This window comes from Oncorhynchus nerka, linkage group LG15 (assembly GCF_034236695.1).
Source record: "Oncorhynchus nerka isolate Pitt River linkage group LG15, Oner_Uvic_2.0, whole genome shotgun sequence".
NCBI lineage: Eukaryota > Metazoa > Chordata > Actinopteri > Salmoniformes > Salmonidae > Oncorhynchus > Oncorhynchus nerka.
Window position 1 is genome coordinate 7,695,497 of NC_088410.1, and position 25,899 is coordinate 7,721,395.

General features: G+C 46.0%; 1 protein-coding gene across 5 annotated transcripts; it reads left to right on the top strand.

Moving 5' to 3' along the window:
• Positions 1 to 407: 407 nt before the first annotated feature.
• On the top strand, positions 408 to 25,559 carry LOC115118522 (zinc finger protein 345-like). 5 transcript variants are annotated; one of them, XM_065002202.1, is made up of 10 exons: positions 408 to 497; positions 953 to 1,164; positions 3,903 to 3,953; positions 5,849 to 5,974; positions 6,680 to 6,874; positions 21,345 to 21,521; positions 21,891 to 22,130; positions 23,236 to 23,445; positions 23,530 to 23,745; positions 23,908 to 25,559. In XM_065002202.1, the coding sequence occupies exons 2-10, from the start codon at positions 972 to 974 to the stop codon at positions 24,873 to 24,875; spliced, it is 2,376 nt and encodes a 791-aa protein (XP_064858274.1). In that variant the 5' UTR covers positions 408 to 497; positions 953 to 971; the 3' UTR covers positions 24,876 to 25,559. The 5 variants fall into 5 exon arrangements, with proteins under 5 accessions (XP_064858274.1, XP_064858276.1, XP_064858275.1 ...); XM_065002204.1 differs by having other exon boundaries at positions 21,894 to 22,130; XM_065002203.1 differs by having other exon boundaries at positions 3,906 to 3,953.
• Positions 25,560 to 25,899: the final 340 nt, after the last annotated feature.

The window sequence follows — 25,899 nt, forward strand, 5'->3', positions numbered from 1 at the left end:
TAAGGGGTATTTAACTAATCAGCACTTTTTTTTACACAGTACCATACTCTTACTCAGATATACATTCATTTTGAGTCCTCACCTATGTAATGGCTTGTATCGATAACGACCCTGAGTAAAAAATATTTAAAAAATAAACATGACAGACGGAAACCACAACAACCGCTGCAAGCCCGACAAAACTGACACTATTCAACAGCTTCAATCTACCACATTACCGATTGACAATAAACGTTTACTGTACTGTTCAACTCTTGTCTATCGTTTATATGATCATGAAAGCATTTTCGGATTACCTGAAATCGCTGGTCTTTTATTGATAAACTGGGAGGAGGGTTGCGAATCGGTCGGTGTGATGGCCGACCCCTGCGCTTACATGACGCCCGTGAACATGACGCCCTTTCCCATCCTGCGCGCAGGCGGAAGTTTACTGTACTGGCTCATCCGATTCTCCATGCTCAGAGTCTAATCAAACAATAAAAGACCAGTGATATCAGGTAATCTGTCGTGTTTTGATTATAGTAATTTAAACTATAAACAGACGCTGAAACTTACAGTTAACGTTTATTGTCGGTCGGCGAAGTGGAAGATGTTGAACAGTGTGGTTGTAGACAGCCACGGTCCGTTGGGCTGTCTCGGTTGTTGTTCTGGCCAGGAACGTTATCGATAAAAATCCATTACAGTTCATGGGAGGAACTCCATATGAATGAATTATGTCGGAGTGAAAACACTGTACGTAGAAAGACTACATTCTTTCGCGCGGTCGTACATTACATCACCATTTAGCCGATACAAACATGGTGATTGGTGAAATGGCCTTTAGCTAATTGTTTATCTGCAGCGCTTTCCCTGGCATGAAAGTCGGTTCCTCCCATTGTGATTTATATATATTTTATTGTTTTATATATTATTTTAATTACATTAACATATCTATTTTCCTTTCTTATTAAAGCATCCGCCTCCAGCATACCATGACTGAACCGAGTCCGGCCCAGAAAAGCTCACAGCCAGGTCAAGAGATGGCGTCAGTGAAGCTGGAGGACTGCAGTCAAACACTGGAGCTCAATGTGATTGTCAAAAAAGAGGAAGAGGAGGATGAGAGAAGAACCGAGGAAGAGAACGGGGGAGTAGAACAGGAGAGGGAAGACGGTAACGTTGACTCGGGTGAGTCTAAGATACCTACACCTGCCACTGGGTTACATCTAGACCCCGATCCTAGCTCTCAGTTCCATTACAGAAGACATTGGATGAAGGCGTCTTCTGTACAGGGGGGAGTTTTGTTAAGAGCCCATACGCTCAATCTGAATATTAACACAAGTCGCTTTTGGAAGGATAAGGAACTTTTTATAATTTTCAACAAAAAAAACAAAAGGTTAAATTGATACACACCTTGATAGGGTTATTGTTCCCATACGGCCATATCTTCAAGTTACAGCGCTTGTTTATGGAAAACAGATGGAATACAAGAGGCGACCACCTGTGCCAATTAGCTGTCTAGCATGCTCCGAACACCTGTGTGTAAGTGTAACTCGGGAAGAGTAGTGGAAGTGTAGTTTGGTAGGATGGAGACTCCATAGCTGTATGGATCTGTAACTGCTACAGTGTAGTTTAGTAGGATGGAGGCTGTATGGATCTGTAACTACTACAGTGTAGTTTAGTAGGATGGAGGCTGTATGGATCTGTAACTGCTACAGTGTAGTTTAGTAGGATGGAGGCTGTATGGATCAGTAAATACTACAGTTTAGTTTAGTAGGATGGAGGCTGAATGGATCTGTAACTACTAGTGTAGTTTAGTAGGATGGAGGCTGAATGGATCTGTAACTACTAGTGTAGTTTAGTAGGATGGAGGCTGTATGGATCTGTAACTACTACAGTGTAGTTTAGTAGGATGGAGGCTGTATGGATCTGTAACTACTACAGTGTAGTTTAGTAGGATGGAGGCTGTATGGATCAGTAACTACTACAGTGTAGTTTAGTAGGATGGAGGCTGTATGGATCTGTAAACTACTGTAACTACTACAGTGTAGTTTAGTAGGATGGAGGCTGTATGGATCTGTAACTACTACAGTGTAGTTTAGTAGGATGGAGGCTGTATGGATCTGTAACTACTACAGTGTAGTTTAGTAGGATGGAGGCTGTATGGATCTGTAACTACTACAGTGTAGTTTAGTAGGATGGAGGCTGTATGGATCTGTAACTACTACAGTGTAGTTTAGTAGGATGGAGGCTGTATGGATCTGTAACTACTACAGTGTAGTTTAGTAGGATGGAGGCTGTATGGATCAGTGTAGTTTAGTAGGATGGAATCTGTAACTACTACAGTGTAGTTTAGTAGGATGGAGGCTGTATGGATCTGTAACTACTACAGTGTAGTTTAGTAGGATGGAGGCTGTAGTTTATGGATCTGTAACTACTACAGTGTAGTTTAGTAGGATGGAGGCTGTATGGATCTGTAACTGCTACAGTGTAGTTTAGTAGGATGGAGGCTGTATGGATAGTTTAGTAGGATGGAGGCTGTATACTACAGTGTAGTTTAGTAGGATGGAGGCTGTATGGATCTGTAACTGCTACAGTGTAGTTTAGTAGGATGGAGGCTGTATGGATCTGTAACTACTACAGTGTAGTTTAGTAGGATGGAGGCTGTATGGATCTGTTACTACTACAGTGTAGTTTAGTAGGATGGAGGCTGTACCTGCTACAGTGTAGTTTAGTAGGATGGAGGCTGTATGGATCTGTAACTACTACAGTGTAGTTTAGTAGGATGGAGGCTGTATGGATTAGTAGGATGGAGGCTGTATGGATCAGTAACTACTACAGTGTAGTTTAGTAGGATGGAGGCTGTATGGATCTGTTACTACTACAGTGTAGTTTAGTAGGATGGAGACTCCATAGCTGTATGGATCTGTAACTGCTACAGTATTTGAAGGATTCTTTCTCGCCGATGAAAGATAAGGGCCATTTGTTTTGAAAGCCTTATCTCAAGCGATGATTATTGATGTTTCTCAACGTTAAAACACAGCGTCGGGACTGTAGTTCACACGAGCCAGTCGACGCTGATGGCTGAAAACTGTAGGGAGAAGGCAGAATGCTACCTCGAGTTACAGAGAGCTAGGTTGCATCCTAATATGAGTTTTAGGTTGCTAGGTTACATCCTAATAGGAGTTTTAGGTTGCTAGGTTACATCCTATAAGGACTTTTTAGGTTGCTAGGTTACATCCTAATAGGAGTTTTAGGTTGCTAGGTTACATCCTAATAGGAGTTTTAGGTTGCTAGGTTACATCCTAATAGGAGTTTTAGGTTGCTAGGTTACATCCTAATAGGAGTTTTTAGGTTGCATCCTAATAGGAGTTTTAGGTTGTTAGGTTACATCCTAATAGGAGTTTTAGGTTGCTAGGTTACACCCTAATAGGAGTTTTAGGTTGCTAGGTTACACCCTAATAGGAGTTTTAGGTTGCTAGGTTACATCCTAATAGGAGTTTTAGGTTGCTAGGTTACATCCTAATAGGAGTTTTTAGAGAGCTAGTTTAAATCCTAATAGAGAGCTAGTTTAAATCCTAAACTATCCTAATAGTTTTTAGAGAGAGAGGTTACATCCTAATCTAGTTAAAAAATATATATAACAAATCATTTAAAACATTCAAATCCTTCAGCGTTTGGTTGAGCCTGCCTGGAGGGCCAAATAGCCAGGGGGGCGGGGTGACACTTTTGGGACTATCCCATTTGGTTCAATTGCTCCAGGCAAGCTCAATCAAGCACAGATGAAGCATTGGAATGGTTTCAAATACTATTTGAACCCAGGTCTGCTATAGTTCAGAGTATTGCACAGCATGTAGTGCACTATATAGGGAATAGTGTGTCATTCCGGACACAGACCAATATGTGTGATGTTGATCTTGTTCCAGTAGATATGGAAGAAGAGGAGGACCAGGAAGGAGGAGGTGTGGCCAACCCAGGTAATAAGTACACTAGCCAGGGTATAGACTAGATGTATGTATTATCCCAAGACATTATCATGTGAATATTGATTAGGTAATTAAAAGTAGTAGTCTGCTCCAGCTGAAGACAAGACAACACAACATGACATGACACAACACGACATGACACAACACGACATGACACAACACGACATGACACAACACGACATGACACGACATGACACGACATGACACAACACGACATGACACAACACGACATGACACAACACGACATGACATGACACAACAAGACATGACACAACAAGACATGACATGACACAATATGACATGACACGACATGACACGACATAACACGACATAACATGACACGACATAACATGACACAACATGACATGACACAACACGACACAACACGACATGACACAACATGACACAACACATGACATGACATGACATGACACAACACATGACATGACATGACACAACACGACACAACATGACACAACACGACATGACACAACATGACACAACACGACATGACACGACATGACACAACACGACATGACACAACACGACATGACATGACACGACATGACACGACATGACATGACACGACATGACACATGACACAACACGACATGACACAACATGACACAACACGACACAACACGACATGACATGACACGACATGACACGACATAACATGACACAACATGACATGACACAACACGACACGACACATGACACAACACGACATGACACAACACAACACGACATGACACAACGCGACACAACACGACATGACACGACATGACACGACATGACACGACACGACACGACATGACATAACATTACATGACACAACATGACACGACATGACACGACATAACATGACATGACACAACATGACACGACATAACATGACAACATGACATGACACGACACGACATGACACAACATGGCACGACATGACACGACATGACACGACATAACATGACACGACATGACACAACATAACATGACATGACACGACACGACATGACACAACATGACACGACACAACACGAAATCACACAACATGACATGACGCAACACGACATGACGCAACACGACATGACGCAAAACGACATGACACAACACGACATGACACAACATGACATGACACAACACGACATGACACAACACGACATGACACAACATGACACGACATGACATAATATAACATAACATAATATAACATAACATGACATAATATAACATGACATAATATAACATGACATAATATAACATAACATAATATAACATAACATGACATAATATAACATGACATAATATAACATGACATAATATAACATAACATAATATAACATTACATGACATAATATAACATAATACAACACAAACAATTATTCAGGATAAAAACACTGAGGTCCAAAGGCTTATTTCCACTGTGTCCTGTGAGATGGCAGGTTATTATTTCCACTGTGAGATGGCAGGTTATTATTTCCACTGTGAGATGGCAGGTTATTATTTCCACTGTGGTCCTGTGAGATGGCAGGTGGGCCTGATTTACACATTATTCTCAATGCAATTTAAAACAACAGTATCATCAATTACAAAATATATATACAACAACTTAGAACAATTACCAGCACAGAGGTGCTCGTTTTAAGAGTCACCTCTTGAAAGAATAGCCTACCCCTAATCACACGTTACTTTACAGATATTTCCATAAGTGACACTTTTCAGGTTCAGTTCCACAGAACTGCAGCAGAGTACCAGAATGTGTCCCCCCCCCCTCAAGGAGCTCTTGATTCTACAGGGAACCAAGTTAGAGCTCCCTCTGGTGGAGTACTGATGGGAGGCATTTATATTATAAAGTGTTTTAGATCTTTTGGTTTGACGTTTTACAGGACTTGTTACTGTTAAAAGAGAAGACGAGGAAGAGGAGGAGATTGGGGACAGAGAGGAGGAGGAGGAGGACGGAGAGGAGGAGGTTGGGGACAGAGAGGAGGAGGATGGGGACAGGACCAACCCAGGTAATTAATCACTGATCAAAACATCCAGAGGGAGCTACAGTATATTGAGACCAGTTTCAGATGACTAAGGAGGTTTGGGGACAGGACCAACCAGGTAATCCCTGATCAGAACATCAGAGACCAGTTTCAGATGACTAAGGAGGTTGGGGACAGGACCAACCAGGTAATCCCTGATCAGAACATCAGAGACCAGTTTCAGATGACTAAGGAGGTTGGGGACAGGACCAACCAGGTAATCCCTGATCAGAACATCAGAGACCAGTTTCATGGAACCCAGTTCCCTATATAGAGCACTACTTTTGAGAAGGGCCCAGAGGGCTGAGTGACTGCTTATAGCTGTCAATCTTGTATGTACTAAACTGTGCCCCCTAACCAAATAACTCCTGATCAGTTTACATTGAAAGGGGTCTAAGAGTCATCATCTTCCCTTTCTACCTTCCTACATACCAATGCATAGTGTTGTATACAGTATAATAAACTGGGTGGTTTGAGCCCTGTATGCTGATTGGCTAACAGCCGTGGTTTATCAGAACATATACCACAGGTATGACATAATATGTATTTTTACTGCTCTAATTACGTTGGTAACCAGTTTATAACAGCAATAAGGCACCTCGTGGGTTTGTGATATATGGCCAATATACCACGGCTAAGGGCTGTATCCAGGGACTCCTCCTGTGTTTAACCCCTGTGATGTTGTTATAGAAACAGGAGAGGGTGCCAGCTCAGACAAAGAGAGACCGTTCCTCTGCTCCCAGTGTGGTAAGCGGTTCACTGCACCAAGCAGCCTGAAGACTCACATGCAGAGACACAGCGGAGAGAAACCCCACCAGTGCTCCTTCTGTGGGAAGCGCTTCCTACGATCCACAGACCTGAAGAGACACCAGATGATCCACAAAGGTAAGAGAGACTCCCAAACACCCGACATCGCTCCTCTCTCACCCGACGTCGCTCCTCTCTCACCCGGCGTCGCTCCTCTCTCACCCGGCGTCGCTCCTCTCTCACCCGACGTCGCTCCTCTCTCACCCGGCGTCGCTCCTCTCTCACCCGGCGTCGCTCCTCTCTCACCCGACGTCGCTCCTCTCTCACCCGACGTCGCTCCTCTCTCACCCGGCGTCGCTCCTCTCTCACCCGACGTCGCTCCTCTCTCACCCGGTGTCGCTCCTCTCTCACCCGGCGTCGCTCCTCTCTCACCCGACTTCGCTCCTCTCTCACCCGGCGTCGCTCCTCTCTCTCCCGGCGTCGCTCCTCTCTCTCCCGGCGTCGCTCCTCACACACCCGGCGTCGCTCCTCACACACCCGGCGCCGCTCCTCACACACCCGGCGTCGCTCCTCTCTCTCCCGGCGTCGCTCCTCTCTCTCCCGGCGTCGCTCCTCTCTCTCCCGGCGTCGCTCCTCACACACCCGCGCGCTCCTCTCCTCGCTCTCCTCTCTCTCCCGGCGTCGCTCCTCTCTCCCCGCTCCTCGCTCTTCGCTCCCTCTCTCCCGGCGTCGCTCCTCTCTCACCCGGCGTCGCTCCTCTCTCTCCCGGCGTCGCTCCTCTCTCTCCCGGCATCGCTCCTCTCTCCCGGCGCGTCGCTCCTCTCTCACCCGGCGTCGCTCCTCTCTCACCCGGCGTCGCTCCTCTCTCTCCGGCGTCGCTCCTCTCTCTCCCGGCATCGCTCCTCTCTCTCCCGGCGTCGCTCCTCACACACCCGGCGCCGCTCCTCTCTCACCCGGCGTCGCTCCTCTCTCTCCCGGCGTCGCTCCTCTCTCCCCGGCGTCGCTCCTCTCTCACCCGGCGTCGCTCCTCTCTCACCCGGCGTCGCTCCTCTCTCTCCCGGCGTCGCTCCTCTCTCTCCCGGCATCGCTCCTCTCTCTCCCGGCGTCGCTCCTCACACACCCGGCGCCGCTCCTCTCTCACCCGGCGTCGCTCCTCTCTCTCCCGGCGTCGCTCCTCACCCACCCGGCGTCGCTCCTCTCTCACCCGGCGCCGCTCCTCACACACCCGGCGTGGCTCCTCTCTCACCCGGCATCGCTCCTCTCTCACCCGGCGTCGCTCCTCTCTCTCCCGGCGTCGCTCCTCACACACCCGGCGTCGCTCCTCTCTCACCCGGCGTCGCTCCTCTCTCACCCGGTGTCACACTGTCAATCAACGTGTCCACACCAGTGCACCTGTTTATCAGTTAAATAAGTTGATCTATACGGTGTAGGTTCATTCCCATGTAAAATGACCCATGAGCACCAACGTGAAGTTCATTGGAGCTTGTCAAATTGTGTGTCAAATGAAAGCAGGGAGTCTATATTTTGAAGAAATTAAGGCAAACCCCAAAAATGTGAATAAGCTTATTGGATGGACAAGGGTTCTTAAAAAACATCTACTAGAAAAAGTCTTAGAAGAAATACATCAAAACACAATAATATTGAAGTAAAAACCCTGCCAACTAATATCAATTCTTATATTTAGTTTTGGATAAATGTTACTGAATCGTTGCCTCGTTACTAAAAACCACATATCTTTAAGATATTTCTTAATGTCTCTCCCTCATAAGGAGGATAATGAAAGTTCACAAGTGTAACAAGTAAATGTAGACCTACCAATTTAGCTCTAATGTTTTTACTGATATCAATTTTGTTTATGAATTCGAAATTCTTTGACCCCAAAAAAAAAATCGGTAACAGAATTTCTGCAATTGAATAGACTATAATCGTTACAAACCTATAGTTACAAACCTCAGTTGGGTCACAAATCATTCAATCAATTAAATGTATTTATAAAGCCCTTCTTACATCAGCTGATGTCACAAAGTGCTGAACAGAAACCCAGCCTAAAACCCCAAACAGCAAGCAATGCAGGTGCAGAAGCACGGTGGCTAGGAAAAACTCCCTCGAAGGGCCAAAACCTAGAGAGGAACCAGGCCATGAGGGGTGGCCAGTCCTCTTCTGGCTGTGCCGGGTGGAGATCATAACAGAAGATGGCCAAGATGTTCAAATGTTCATAAATGAAATCACAGTGGTTGTAGAGGGTGCAACAGGTTAGCACCTCAGGAGTAAATGTCAGTTGGCTTTTCATAGCCGATCATTAAGAGTATCTCTACCGCTCCTGATGTCTCTAGAGAGTTGAAAACAGAAGGTCTGGGACAAGGTAGCACGTCCGGTGAACAGCTCAGGGTTCGGTAGCCGCAGGCAAAACAGTTGAAACTGGAGCAGAAGCACTACCAGGTGTACTGGGGACAGCAAGGAGTCATCAGACCAGGTAGTCCTGAGGCATGGTCCTAGGGCTCTGGTCCTCCGAGACAGAGAAAAAGAGAGACAGAGAATTAGAGCGAGCATACTTAAATTCACACAGGACACCGGATAAGATAGGAGAAATACTCCAGATTTAACAGACTGACCCTAGCCCCCCAACACAAACTATTGCAGCATAAATACTGGAGGCTGAGACGGGAGTGGTCGGGAAACACTGTGGCTTTGTCCGACGATACCCCCGGACAGGGCCAAACAGAAAGGATATAACCCCACCCACTTTGCCAAAGCACAGCCCCCACACGACTAGAGGGATATCTTCAACCACCAACTTACTATCCTGAGACAAGGCCGAGTATAGCCCACAAAGATCTCCCCCACGGCACAAACGCGAGTGGGGGCGCCAACCTGGACAGGAAGATCACGTCAGTGACTCAAACCTTGAAACAGTCTTGATATGTTCATCAAAAGAGAGATCAGGGTTCAGAGTAATGCCGAGGTCCTTCAGTTTTATTTGAGATGACTGTACAACCATCAAGATTAATTGTCAGATTCAACAGAAGATCTCATTGTTTCTTGGGACCAAGAACTAGAATCTCTGTTTTGTCCGAGCTTAAAACTAGTAAATTTGTCACCATCCACTTCCTTATGTCTGAAACACAGACTTCCAGGTAGGGCAATTTTGGGGCTTCACCGTGTTTAATCAAAATGTACAGCTGTGTGTTGTCCACATAGCAGTGAAAGTTAACATTATGTTTCCGAATGACATCACCAAGAGGTGAAATATATAGTGAAAACAATAGTGGTCCTAAAACGGAGCCTTGAGGAATACCAACATTTACAATTGATTTGTCATAGGACAAACCATCTACAGAGACAAACTGATATCTTTCCGACAGATAAGATCTAAACCAGGCCAGAACTTGTCCGTGTAGACCAATTTGGGTTTCCAATCTCTCCAAAAGAATGTGGTGATCGATGGTATCAAAAGCAGCGCTAAGGTCTAGGAGCACGAGGACAGATGCTCCTAGACCTTAGCGCTGACACCATTAAAAGGTAATTTACCACCTTCACAAGTACAGTCTCAGTGCTATGATGGGGTCTAAAACCAGACTGAAGCGTTTCGTATACATTGTTTGTCTTCAGGAAGGCAGTGAGTTGCTGCTCAACAGCTTTTTAATTTTTCTTTGAGAGGAATGGGAGATTCAATACTGTGCTGTACTGTCTTTCCAAGCTCGTCGGAAGACTTCCAGTTTGGTGTGGCGCCAATTCTGTTCCAATTCTAGGAAACTTTGTGTTGTCTGAGAATTTATAGCACAGCTTTTGATGATCATTGGTTGGGATCTGAGCAGATTATTTGTTGCGATCGCAAACATAATAAAATGGTGGTCCGATAGTCCAGGATTATGAGGAAAAACATTAAGATCCACAAAAAAAATTCCACGGGACGAAACTAAATCCAGAATATGACTGTGGCTGTGAGTAGGTCCGGAGACATGTTGGACAAAACCCAGTGAGTCGATGATGGCTCCGAAAGCCTTTTGGAGTGGGTCTGTGGACTTTTCCATGCGAAAATTAATGTCACCATGTCACGTCTAATCAAGGTGGGTGGAATCAGGCGCAGACAGCAGATAGCGATATAAAGTTGTATTCTCCGGTGAACAAAACAAACACGGTGAACCCAAACACACACAGGGTGAAATTATCCAACACAGGATAACAGACTAACCGGAGAATAAGAAACACAAAAACACAGACAGACGAAAATGAATGACAAAATAAACAATCCCGCACAAAACAAGGGTGGGACAACCTACATTATATACAGACACTAATTAACTAAACAACACACAGGTGCAACCAATCAGACAAAACCAACAGATACACGAAAAGGGATCGGTAGTGGCTAGTAGGACGGTGACGACGACCGCCGAGCACCGCCCGAACGGGCAGGAGAGCCAACCTCGGCGGAAGTCGTGACACACCAAAAATATGAATATTATCTGCCATGAATACAGGATATGAACTCGGTGAGGAACGCTGGATACGGCCCGGAGGCCTGTTAACAGTAGCTATAAAAAGTGAGGAGGCTGCATAGATTTCATGACTAGAAGCTCAAAAGACGAAAACGCAGTAGGTTTTTTTTCAAACCTAGATTGAGGCACAGACACGGTCTCAATGGGGATAGCTGAGCTGACTACATTGACTGTGCTGGTGGCAGACTCCACTAAGCTGGCTAACAGCCTGCTGCCTGGCCTGCACCCTGTCTCATTGTGGAGCTAGAGGAGTTAGAGCCCTGTCTATGTTGGTAGATAAGATGAGAGCACCTCTCCAGCTAGGATGGAGTCCGTCACTCCTCAGCAGGCCAGGCTTGGTCCTGTTTGTGGGTGAGTCCCAGAAAGAGGGACAATTATCTACAAATTATATATTTTGGGAGGGGCAGAAAACAGTTTTCAACCAGCGATTGAGATGTGAGACTCTGCTGTAGAGCTCATCACTCCCCCTAACTGGGAGGGGGCCAGAGACAATTACTCGATGCCGACACATCTTTCTAGCTGATTTGCACGCTGAAGCTATGTTGCGCTTGGTGATCTCTGACTGTTTCATCCTAACATCGTTGGTGCCGACGTGGATAACAATATCCCTATACTCTCTGCACACACCAGTTTTAGCTTTAGCCAGCACCATCTTCAGATTAGCCTTAACGTTGGTAGCCCTGCCCCCTGGGAAGCAGTGTATGATCGCTGGATGATTCATTTTAAATCTAATACTGCGGGTAATGGAGTTGCCAATGACAAGGGTTTTCAATTCGTCAGAGCTAATGGTGGGAGGCTTCGGCGTCTCAGACCCCGTAACAGGAGGAGGAGAGACCAGAGAAGGTTCGGCCTCTGACCCCATAACGGGAGGAGGCGAGACCAGAGAAGGCTCAGCGTCTCAGACCCCGTAACGGGAGGAGGAGAGACCAGAGAAGGCTCGGCCTCTCAGACCCCGTAACGGGAGGAGGAGAGACCAGAGAAGGCTCGGCGTCTCAGACCCCGTAACGGGAGGAGGAGAGACCAGAGAAGGCGCGGCCTCTGACTCCGACTAGCTGCTTAATGGGGAGAACCGGTTGAAAGTTTCTTTCGGCTGAATGAGTGACACCGGTTGAGCATTCGTACAGCATTCCTACAGCATTTCCTTCCAGAAGCCATGGCAAAGTTGTCTGGCTGCGGGGACCGTGCGAGGGGATTTATACTAACGTTACTATCTGTACTTACTGGTGGCACAGACGCTGTTTCATCCTTTCCTACACTTAAATTACCCTCTGCTTAACGATGGCATCTGAAGCTGGGCTTGCAACACAGCTATCCTCACCATAAGGCGATCGTTCTCCTGTATATTATGAGTACAGCGACTGCAGTTAGAAGGCACAATGTTAATGTTACTACTGAGCTGCGGCTGGTGGAGGTCCTGTAGAATCACGTCCAGAGAAAGCATCATGTTAATGCTACTACTGAGCTTCGGCTGGTGGAGGTCCTGTAGAACCACGTCCAGAGAAAGCATCATGTTAATGTTACTACTGAAAGCGTCCAGGGTCGAAAAGTTGAATGAAAAAAGTCGAGCGAGGGGGGAAAAGTACATATATAAAACGGTAATTAGAAAGTAAAAACCATAAAGTTAGCAAGTAGCAAAGTAAGTTTAGCAACATACCGCACATAATCACGTAAACAAGTCTACAAGTTGTGACCGGAAATTACAACCAAAAGATACAAGGAAGTGGTAGTGTTGGTGCTCTGTAAGGTAGTGTTGGTGCTCTGTAAGGTAGTGTTGGTGCTCTGTAAGGTAGTGTTGGTGCTCTGTAAGGTAGTGTTGGTGCTCTGTAAGGTAGTGTTGGTGCTCTGTAAGGTAGTGTTGGTGCTCTGTAAGGTAGTGTTGGTGCTCTGTAAGGTAGTGTTGGTGCTCTGTAAGGTAGTGTTGGTGCTCTGTAAGGTAGTGTTGGTGCTCTGTAAGGTAGGTTAGTGTGTAAGGTGTGTGCTCTGTAAGGTAGTGTTGGTGCTCTGTAAGGTAGTGTTGGTGCTCTGTAAGGTAGTGTTGGTGCTCTGTAAGGTAGTGTTGGTGCTCTGTAAGGTAGTGTTGGTGCTCTGTAAGGTAGTGTTGGTGTGGATTATAGTTCAGTATAGTACCATACAGTCCTGTGGAGTATAGTTCAGTATAGTACCATACAGTCCTGTACTGTGGATTATAGTTCAGTATAGTACCATATAGTCCTGTACTGTGGAGTATAGTTCAGTATAGTACCATACAGTCATGTGGAGTATAGTTCAGTATAGTACCATACAGTCCTGTACTGTGGAGTATAGTTCAGTATAGTACCATACAGTCCTGTGGAGTATAGTTCAGTATAGTACCATACAGTCCTGTACTGTGGAGTACAGTTCAGTATAGTACCATACAGTCCTGTACTGTGGAGTATAGTTCAGTATAGTACCATACAGTCCTGTACTGTGGAGTATAGTTCAGTATAGTACCATACAGTCCTGTGGAGTATAGTTCAGTATAGTACCATACAGTCCTGTACTGTGGAGTATAGTTCAGTATAGTACCATACAGTCCTGTGGAGTATAGTACCATACAGTACTGTGGAGTATAGTTCAGTATAGTACCATACAGTCCTGTACTGTGGAGTATAGTTCATTATAGTACCATACAGTCCTGTGGAGTATAGTTCAGTATAGTACCATACAGTCCTGTGGAGTATAATTCAGTATAGTACCATACAGTCCTGTACTGTGGAGTATAGTTCAGTATAGTACCATACAGTCCTGTGGAGTATAGTTCAGTATAGTACCATACAGTCCTGTACTGTGGAGTATAGTTCAGTATAGTACCATACAGTCATGTGGAGTATAGTTCAGTATAGTACCATACAGTCCTGTACTGTGGATTATAGTTCAGTATAGTACCATACAGTCCTGTACTGTGGAGTTATAGTTCATTATAGTACCATACAGTCCTGTGGAGTATAGTTCAGTATAGTACCATACAGTCCTGTGGAGTATAGTTCAGTATAGTACCATACAGTCCTGTACTGTGGAGTATAGTTCAGTATAGTACCATACAGTCCTGTGGAGTATAGTACCATACAGTCCTGTACTGTGGAGTATAGTTCAGTATAGTACCATACAGTCCTGTACTGTGGATTATAGTTCAGTATAGTACCATACAGTCCTGTACTGTGGAGTATAGTTCATTATAGTACCATACAGTCATGTGGAGTATAGTTCAGTATAGTACCATACAGTCCTGTACTGTGGAGTATAGTTCAGTATAGTACCATACAGTCCTGTGGAGTATAGTTCAGTATAGTACCATACAGTACTGTGGAGTATAGTTCAGTATAGTACCATACAGTCCTGTACTGTGGAGTATAGTTCATTATAGTACCATACAGTCCTGTGGAGTATAGTTCAGTATAGTACCATACAGTCCTGTGGAGTATAGTTCAGTATAGTACCATACAGTCCTGTGGAGTATAGTTCAGTATAGTACCATGCAGTCCTGTACTGTGGAGTATAGTTCAGTATAGTACCATACAGTCCTGTGGAGTATAGTTCAGTATAGTACCATACAGTCCTGTGGAGTATAGTTCATTATAGTACCATACAGTCCTGTACTGTGGAGTATAGTTCAGTATAGTACCATACAGTCCTGTACTGTGGAGTATAGTTCAGTATAGTACCATACAGTCCTGTGGAGTATAGTTCAGTATAGTACCATACAGTCCTGTGGAGTATAGTTCATTATAGTACCATACAGTCCTGTACTGTGGATTATAGTTCAGTATAGTACCATACAGTCCTGTACTGTGGAGTATAGTTCATTATAGTACCATACAGTCCTGTGGAGTATAGTTCAGTATAGTACCATACAGTCCTGTGGAGTATAGTTCATTATAGTACCATACAGTCCTGTACTGTGGAGTATAGTTCAGTATAGTACCATACAGTCCTGTACTGTGGAGTATAGTTCAGTATAGTACCATACAGTCCTGTACGGTGGAGTATAGTTCAGTATAGTACCATACAGTCCTGTACGGTGGAGTATAGTACACAGTAGAGCACACTAGAGTTGAGTATATTGAACTGTGCTGAACTATACTCTACTGTGCCGAACGTTACTATACTAATCTATTCTGTACTGTACTCTACTCTACTGAACTGCACTGTACTGAACTCTACTGTACTGTACTATACTCTACTGTACTGAACTCTACTGTACTGAACTCTACTGTACTGAACTCTACTGTACTCTACTGAACTGTACTGTACTGAACTCTACTGTACTGAACTCTACTATACTGTACTGTACTCCACTGAACTGTACTGAACTCTACTGTACTGTACTGTACTCCACTGAACTGTACTGTACTCTACTGAACTCTACTCTACTGAAGTCTACTCTACTGTACTGAAATCTACTGTAATGAACCCTACTGAAATCTACTATACTGAACTCTACTATACTGAACTCTACTATACTGTACTGTACTCCACTGAAATCTACTGTACTCTACTGAACTGTACTGTACTCTACTGAAATCTACTGTACTCTACTGAACTGTACTCTACTGAAATCTACTGTACTCTACTGAACTGAACTGTACTGTACTCTACTGAAATCTACTGAACTCTTCTCTACTGTTCTGAAATCTACTATACTGTACTCTACTGAACTCTAGAATACTGTACTCTATTGAAATCTACTGTACTGAACTCTACTGAAATGTACTATACACTACTTAAATCTACTGAACTCTTCTCTACTGTACTCTACTGAACTGTACTGTACTCTACTGAACTCTACTATACTCTACTGAACTGTATTGAAATCTACTATACTGTACTCTACTGAACTCTACTCTACTGTACTCTACTATACTCTACTAAACTGTACTGTACTGAACTCTACTTAAATCTACTGTGCTTAACTCTACTATACTCTAATATACTGGACTGAAATCTACTATATTCTACTGAAATGTACTATACTCTACTGAAATCTACTATACTATACTGTACTGAACTTTACTATACTCTACTGAACTCTACTATACTCTACTGAACTTTACTATACTCTACTGAACTATTCTGTACTGTACTCTACTGAACTCTACTGTGCTTTGATATCCAAACTTGTAAAACATTCGTGCAGATTTAGCTTCTGATGAACCAAATGTGGTTTTACTGCAGAGCAGATTTAAATAATTGCCCGTGTGTAGAATAATACCCACATATGTAGAGGAGGATGTTGGGTAATAATACAACGCAGCCACTGCCGAATCAACAACGCAGCCACTGCCAGCTAGCCTACTTCAGCAGTACTGCATCATTTTTAATCATTTTAGTCAATAAGATTCTTGCTACGTAAGCTCAACTTTCTGAACATTCGAGACGTGTAGTCCACTTGTCATTCCAATCTCCTTTGCATTAGCGTAGCCTCTTCTGTAGCCTGTCAACTATGTGTCTGTCTATCCCTGTTCTCTCCTCTCTGCACAGACCATACAAACGCTCCACACCGCGTGGCCACCCTAATCTGGTGGTCCCAGCGCGCACGACCCACGTGGAGTTCCAGGTCTCCGGTAGCCTCTGGAACTGCCGATCTGCGGCCAACAAGGCAGAGTTCATCTCAGCCTATGCCTCCCTCCAGTCCCTCGACCTCTTGGCACTGACGGAAACATGGATCACCACAGATAACACTGCTACTCCTACTGCTCTCTCTTCGTCCGCCCACGTGTTCTCGCACACCCCGAGAGCTTCTGGTCAGCGGGGTGGTGGCACCGGGATCCTCATCTCTCCCAAGTGGTCATTCTCTCTTTCTCCCCTTACCCATCTGTCTATCGCCTCCTTTGAATTCCATGCTGTCACAGTTATCAGCCCTTTCAAGCTTAACATCCTTATCATTTATCGCCCTCCAGGTTCCTCGGAGAGTTCATCAATGAGCTTGATGCCTTGATAAGCTCCTTTCCTGAGGACGGCTCACCTCTCACAGTTCTGGGCGACTTTAACCTCCCCACGTCTACCTTTGACTCTTTCCTCTCTGCCTCCTTCTTTCCACTCCTCTCCTCTTTTGACCTCTCCCTCTCACCTTCCCCCTATTCACAAGGCAGGCAATACGCTCGACCTCATCTTTACTAGATGCTGTTCTTCCACTAACCTCATTGCAACTCCCCTCCAAGTCTCCGACCACTACCTTGTATCCTTTTCCCTCTCGCTCTCATCCAACACTTCCCACACTGCCCCTACTCGGATGGTATCGCGCCGTCCCAACCTTCGCTCTCTCTCCCCGCTACTCTCTCCTCTTCCATCCTATCATCTCTTCCCTCTGCTCAAACCTTCTCCAACCTATCTCCTGATTCTGCCTCCTCAACCCTCCTCTCCTCCCTTTCTGCATCCTTTGACTCTCTATGTCCCCTATCCTCCAGGCCGGCTCGGTCCTCCCCTCCCGCTCCGTGGCTCGACGACTCATTGCGAGCTCACAGAACAGGGCTCCGGGCAGCCGAGCGGAAATGGAGGAAAACTCGCCTCCCTGCGGACCTGGCATCCTTTCACTCCCTCCTCTCTACATTTCCCTCTTCTGTCGCTGCTGCTAAAGCCACTTTCTACCACTCTAAATTCCAAGCATCTGCCTCTAACCCTAGGAAGCTCTTTGCCACCTTCTCCTCCCTCCTGAATCCTCCTCCCCCTCCTCCCTCTCTGCAGATGACTTCGTCAACCATTTTGAAAAGAAGGTCAACGACATCCGATCCTCGTTTGCTAAGTCAAACGACACCGCTGGTTCTGCTCACACTGCCCTACCCTGTGCTCTGACCTCTTTCTCCCCTCTCTCTCCAGATGAAATCTCGCGTCTTGTGACGGCCGGCCGCCCAACAACCTGCCCGCTTGACCCTATCCCCTCCTCTCTTCTCCAGACCATTTCGGAGACCTTCTCCCTTACCTCACCTCGCTCATCAACTCATCCCTGACCGCTGGCTACGTCCCTTCCGTCTTCAAGAGAGCGAGAGTTGCACCCCTTCTGAAAAAACCTACACTCGATCCCTCCGATGTCAACAACTACAGACCAGTATCCCTTCTTTCTTTTCTCTCCAAAACCCTTGAACGTGCCGTCCTTGGCCAGCTCTCCCGCTATCTCTCTCAGAATGACCTTCTTGATCCAAATCAGTCAGGTTTCAAGACTAGTCATTCAACTGAGACTGCTCTTCTCTGTATCACGGAGGCGCTCCGCACTGCTAAAGCTAACTCTCTCTCCTCTGCTCTCATCCTTCTAGACCTATCGGCTGCCTTCGATACTGTGAACCATCAGATCCTCCTCTCCACCCTCTCCGAGTTGGGCATCTCCGGCGCGGCCCACGCTTGGATTGCGTCCTACCTGACAGGTCGCTCCTACCAGGTGGCGTGGCGAGAATCCGTCTCCTCACCACGTGCTCTCACCACTGGTGTGCCCCAGGGCTCTGTTCTAGGCCCTCTCCTATTCTCGCTATACACCAAGTCACTTGGCTCTGTCATAACCTCACATGGTCTCTCCTATCATTGCTATGCAGACGACACACAATTAATCTTCTCCTTTCCCCCTTCTGATGACCAGGTGGCGAATCGCATCTCTGCATGTCTGGCAGACATATCAGTGTGGATGACGGATCACCACCTCAAGCTGAACCTCGGCAAGACGGAGCTGCTCTTCCTCCCGGGAAGGACTGCCCGTTCCATGATCTCGCCATCACGGTTGACAACTCCACTGTGTCCTCCTCCCAGAGTGCTAAGAACCTTGGCGTGATCCTGGACAACACCCTGTCGTTCTCAACTAACATCAAGGCGGTGGCCTGTTCCTGTAGGTTCATGCTCTACAACATCCGCAGAGTACGACCCTGCCTCACACAGGAAGCGGCGCAGGTCCTAATCCAGGCACTTGTCATCTCCCGTCTGGATTACTGCAACTCGCTGTTGGCTGGGCTCCCTGCCTGTGCCATTAAACCCCTACAACTCATCCAGAACGCCGCAGCCCGTCTGGTGTTCAACCTTCCCAAGTTCTCTCACGTCACCCCGCTCCTCCGCTCTCTCCACTGGCTTCCAGTTGAAGCTCGCATCCGCTACAAGACCATGGTGCTTGCCTACGGAGCTGTGAGGGGAACGGCACCTCAGTACCTCCAGGCTCTGATCAGGCCCTACACCCAAACAAGGGCACTGCGTTCATCCACCTCTGGCCTGCTCGCCTCCCTACCACTGAGGAAGTACAGTTCCCGCTCAGCCCAGTCAAAACTGTTCGCTGCTCTGGCCCCCCAATGGTGGAACAAACTCCCTCACGACGCCAGGACAGCGGAGTCAATCACCACCTTCCGGAGACACCTGAAACCCCACCTCTTTAAGGAATACCTAGGATAGGATAAAGTAATCCTTCTCACCCCCCTTAAAAGATTTAGATGCACTATTGTAAAGTGGCTGCTCCACTGGATGTCATAAGGTGAATGCACCAATTTGTAAGTCGCTCTGGATAAGAGCGTCTGCTAAATGACTTAAATGTAATGTAAATGTAATACCCACATATGTAGAGGAGGATGTTGGATCATAATACCAACATATGTAGAGGAGGATGTTGGATACCCACATATGTAGAGGAGGATGTTGGGTAATAATACCCACATATGTAGAGGAGGATGTTGGATCATAATACCAACATATGTAGAGGAGGATGTTGGATCATAATACCCACATATGTAGAGGAGGATGTTGGATCATAATACCAACATATGTAGAGGAGGATGTTGGATCATAATACCCACATATGTAGAGGAGGATGTTGGATCATAATACCCACATATGTAGAGGAGGAGGTTGGATCATAATACCCACATATGTAGAGGAGGATGTTGGATACCCACATATGTAAAGGGGGATGTTGCATTTATGTCATGCAATAAAATGAAAATTAATTACTTAAAAATCATACAATGTGATTTTCTGGATTTTTGTTTTGGATTCCGTCTCTCACAGTTGATGTTGGAAATCAGATACATGCTTTGTAAGTAGGAAAACCTGCAAAATTGGCAGTGTATCAAATACTTGTTCTCCCCACATATGTAGAGGAGGATGTTGGATCATAATACCAACATATGTAGAGGAGGATGTTGGATCATAATACCCACATATGTAGAGGAGGATGTTGGATCATAATACCCACATATGTAGAGGAGGATGTTGGGTAATAATACCCACATATGTAGAGGGGGATGTTGATCATAATTTATGTCATGCAATAAAATGTAAAATTAATTACATATAAAAATCATACCAACAATGTGATTTTCATATGTGGATTTTTGATTTTGGATTCATAATACCCACATATGTAGAGGAGGATGTTGATCATGTACCATATGTAGAGGAGGAGGTTACAGACATATGTAGAGGAGGAGGTTGCATAATTTGTAGAGGAGGAGGGAAAACCCAAAATGTAGAGGAGGAGGTTGTATCAATATACAGATGTAGAGGAGGATGTTTCTCCCCACATATGTAGAGGAGGATGTTGGATATTTACACCCTTTTTTGTAGAGATCTGTTACCGGGTGTAAATCCACTTCACTCACTTCCTTCAAGCTCAATGTGTCCTGTCATAAACCGACACGCCGTTCTTTATGCAGAGTCTTTAAGAAAACCGGGTCACGTAAATAATCAACTGAGGGAGATTTCACTGAAATTCAGCTTCCAAACTCCCTCACAACTCCTACCAAACTCCCTCACAACTCCTACCAAACTCCCTCACAACTCCTACCAAACTCCTTCACAACTCCTACCAAACTCCCTCAAAACTCCTACCAAACTCCTCAAAACTCCTACCAAACTCCCTCACAGTTCTTCCAGTAAATGTGTTTTTTGGGGGTCAAATGTTCAGTGTAAACGTAGTCCTTGTGCATAAAGTTGTATGTTTGTTAAAAATCTAGTTTTTTTTTGTTTTTTAGTAGAGCATACATTTTACCTAAAAAATAAAACAAAAATCTGTCTCCATTCAGTTCAAATGTATTTGCCCATATATGCCTAATCCTGTATGCGCTGGTGGTGCTGTTCTCTCCTTTGTGTACTGCAGCGGTTTAACCTCTGTGATGTTGTCATTAAAGCAGTCACCTCGGACAGACCGTACCGCTGTTTGGAGTGCGGCAAGACGTTCACCTCGCCCACCAGCCTGAGGATCCACCTGAAGATCCACAGCGAAGACAAACCTCACCAGTGTTCCGTCTGCGGGAAGCGTTTCCTGTGGCTGTGTGTTCTGAAGAGACACCAGGTGGTGCACAAAGGTGAGAGAAACATCTCTCTGCTGGAAGACACGTCCTGTGTGGCTCGTTGATAGAACGTGACCTTCGCAAGCCCCAGGATCGTGTTCAGAATGACAGAACGGTGCATCGTTCAATTCAACGGAAACAGTACTGTCCGACTGGTTGTGATTATGGTGGCTCAGAGGACAGTTACCATAGGGTGTGGTTATAGAGGCTCAGAGGACAGTTACCATAGGGTGTGGTTATAGAGGCTCAGAGGACAGTTACCATAGGGTGTGGTTATAGAGGCTCAGAGGACAGTTACCATAGGGTGTAAGTCTACTGTATGTGTACTTGCTGTTCTTGCTTCTGTCTCGATGTGTTCTAAACCCTGTGACGTGGTCATTGAAGCAGGAGAGAGCGCCACCTCGGACCCAGACAGCCCAGGGGATCCCGAACAGGGGCAGAAGCCGTACCTGGACCCTAAAAGACTTCACCTCTGTTCAGAGTGTGGCAAGAGGTTCACCACAGCGCCTTTACTAAAGTCTCACATGAAGTCTCACAGTGGGGAGATACACCACCAGTGCTCCGTCTGTGGGAAGTGTTTCCTGCTGTTCCAGGACCTCAAGAGACACCAGGAGATCCACAAAGGTGAGAGAGACACCGGGAGATCCACAAAGGTGAGAGAGACACCAGGGAGATCCACAAAGGTGAGAGAGACACCGGGAGATCCACAAAGGTGAGAGAGACACCGGGAGATCCACAAAGGTGAGAGAGACACCGGGAGATCCACAAAGGTGAGAGAGACACCGGGAGATCCACAAAGGTGAGAGAGAGACACCGGGAGATCCACAAAGGTGAGAGAGACACCAGGGAGATCCACAAAGGTGAGAGAGACACCGGGAGATCCACAAAGGTGAGAGGGACACCGGGAGATCCACAAAGGTGAGAGAGACACCAGGGAGATCCACAAAGGTGAGAGAGACACCGGGAGATCCACAAAGGTGAGAGAGACACCAGGGAGATCCACAAAGGTGAGAGAGACACCAGGGAGATCCACAAAGGTGAGAGAGACACCAGGGAGATCCACAAAGGTGAGAGAGACACCAGGGAGATCCACAAAGGTGAGAGAGACACCAGGGAGATCCACAAAGGTGAGAGAGACACCAGGGAGATCCACAAAGGTGAGAGAGACACCAGGGAGATCCACAAAGGTGAGAGCGAGACACCGGGAGATACAAAGGTGAGAGGGAGGCGCCGGGAGATCCACAAAGGTGAGAGGGAGACTCCAGGAGATACTCAAACACACTGATTCACTGTAGCTAACGTTTTGCAACGGAAAGGGAAACATTTTTGCGCAAAAATTCTATTGGACAAATTCAGGTTTCTTCTCCATTTTGTTCTGTTTGCTTCCATTTTTGTTCCTAGTGAATACACCCCTGAAGTCTATGCTCACACACTTGGGTCATATTCATTAGGAACCAAACAGAAACAAATGGGCCCGAAGTGGGAGGGACTATCCAATAATAATACACTTGTTTTCCGTTTGCAAAACATTTTGCAACAGTAATTTGCAGTAATGAAAAAGGACCCCGAGATCTCTGCTGGAAGACAGGTGACTTGAAGAAACAGCAACATATCCACAGCAGTGCTTCTTTCCATAAAGTAGATGGGTATTTATATGTGTATTAGTCTGTATTAAACTGTCATTTATTGACAGTGCAGCATTTTAACCCCTGTAATGTTGTCATTGAAGGGGGCAACAACTCTGACCCAGACAGCCCAGGGGAAGCAGATCCGGAGAGACCGTTCCCCTGCTCTGTGTGTGGTAAGAGGTTCACCGCAGCCTTCAGGCTTAAGGCACACATGAAGATCCACAGCGGAGAGAAACCCCACCAGTGCTCCGTCTGTGGCAAGGCCTTCCTTCGACCCTACGACCTTAAAAGACACCTGGTGACCCATAAAGGTGAGAGGAACACCAGGTTGGAGTTGCGCTATCCTTATCACTTTCCTCCTGTGTTAAACCCTTCTAATGTTGTCATTGAAACAGGAGAGGGCACCAGCTCTGACCCTGACAGTCCAGGGGATCCTGACCAGGAGCTGAAGCCATATTTCTGCTCCCAGTGCGGTAAGAGGTTCACTGCAGCCAGCAGCCTGAAGACACACACAATGACGCACAGTGGAAAGAAACCCCACCAGTGCTCCGTCTGTGGGAAGTGTTTCCTGCGATACCAGGACCTGAAGAGACACCAGGTGATCCACAAAGGTAAGAGAGACCCACACACCTGAGTCATGTTTACTAGGAAACCACACTGAAGCAAACTGGCAGAAACAGGGATGGTCTACCAGATCTTTTCCAGTAAGAAATGCTTTGTTTCTGCACCAATTAATTTCTCCTCTCTGTCTTGTAATGTTGTCATTGAAACAGGAGAGGGCGCCAGCACAGAAAAACCCCACCAGTGCTCTGTCTGCGAGGAGAGTTTCTTGAAGCTCGACGACTTGAACATTCATGTGACGATCCACACAGGAGAGAAGACCAAGCACATCTGCCAACCATGTGGGAAGACCTTCACTCTGCTGCAGGACCTAAAGACTCACCAGCGCACCCATACAGGAGAGAAACCGTACCACTGCTCCAAGTGCCCAGAGAGCTTTGGCAACCTGTTGGAGTACAGGGAGCACAAGCAGACACACAATAACAAGAAACCGTACCTTTGTGACCAATGCGGCCAGACGTTCACCCACTTCTACACCCTGAAGACCCACCGGTCAATCCACACAGGGGAGAACCTCCTCCACTGCTCTTACTGTGGGAGGGGCTTCACTCAGAAAACGTCCTTGGCGACCCACATACTGATCCACACCAAGGAAAAACCGCACCAGTGCTCTGTGTGTGGCCAACGTTTTGCCAGAAGCGAAAGCCTGAAGAAACACAAGAGGATACACATGGCAGAGGTCCGCCATCACATGTGCGAGTGCGGGAAGAGTTTCCCTGACATGAAGCGGTTGGAGGTGCACGCGAGAATGCACTACAAGAGCCTGGAAAAGAAGTACTGCTGCTCATACTGCGGGAGAATGTTCCTACGGGACGGGGATCTAAAGAGTCACCAGAGAACACACACCGGAGAGAAACCCTTTGTCTGCGCCATATGCGGGAAAAGTTTCGCCCAATCGGGGAACTTGAGAGTGCATCAGATCAAGCACACTAAAGAGAGACCGTACCCTTGTACTGTCTGTGATAAGGGGTTCACCACCTCTGGGAGTCTGAAGGTGCACATGAGGAGGTTTCATACAGGGGAGAAGCCGTACGTCTGTAGCCTGTGTGGGAAAGGGTTCATTGTACCGAAAGCACTAAAGACACACCAACAGAAACATATGAAAGAGACTACCGTCTAGTTTGACGGGAGATAGGAAAAGACTGTCTTTCTGTGATTCCTCGCTCCACTCTCCTCTCAACTGTAATAGAAGAGAAGTTCCGAGGTCCCTCCTCTCTGACTTTATTCTCCATTTTGAGGAGGAGACGAAGAGAAAGAGGAATCGGGGAATGATGAATTGAGAAATAGTCGAGGCCTGCTGGTGGTTTTACCTGCTGCTCCCATTGAGGACATGTTTTTTTTCAAAATAAAAGTCCCCCCCCCCTACATGCATCCATGTAATTGTACTCTAAATGTTCCATTAGACATCACTCACCATGATAGAACAGCTAGTGGTTAGTTTAGTGATACTCTACAGAAACTCTGAGGTTGTATTACCAAACTAACCACTAGCTATTCAGTCTGTGAGATACAACCTCAATACAGTTTATGTAGAGTATCTTAATGTCAGATATGAATTGACAGGATGATATGATTATGTATGGCATGATATGACACACTATGCATTATGACAATAATACATTTAAACCTGACATGATGTCTCTACTCACCATGACTGGTACCTATTGACATGATGTCTCTACTCACCATGACTGGTACCTATTGACATGAGGTCTCTACTCACCATGACTGGTACCTATTGACATGAGGTCTCTACTCACCATGACTGGTACCTATTGACATGAGGTCTCTACTCACCATGACTGGTACCTATTGACATGACCATGACTGGTCTCTACTCACCATGACTGGTACCTATTGACATGACTGGTCTAACATGAGGTCTCTACTCACCATGACTGGTACCTATTGACATGAGGTCTCTACTCACCATGACTGGTACCTATTGACATGATGTCTCTACTCACCATGACTGGTACCTATTGACATGATGTCTCTACTCACCATGACTGGTACCTATTGACATGATGTCTCTACTCACCATGACTGGTACCTATTGACATGAGGTCTCTACTCACCATGACTGGTACCTATTGACATGAGGTCTCTCTCTCTCACCATGACACCATGTCTCTCTCTACTCA

Excerpts from the sequence above, each read along its gene's own strand:
- LOC115118522 (XM_065002202.1), top strand. The coding sequence starts at position 972 with ATGACTGAACCGAGTCCGGCCCAGAAAAGCTCACAGCCAGGTCAAGAG. Across the intron at positions 5,975-6,679 it reads TGGGGACAGGACCAACCCAG|AAACAGGAGAGGGTGCCAGC; the intron begins GTAATTAATCAC and ends ATGTTGTTATAG. Across the intron at positions 6,875-21,344 it reads ACACCAGATGATCCACAAAG|CAGTCACCTCGGACAGACCG; the intron begins GTAAGAGAGACT and ends TTGTCATTAAAG.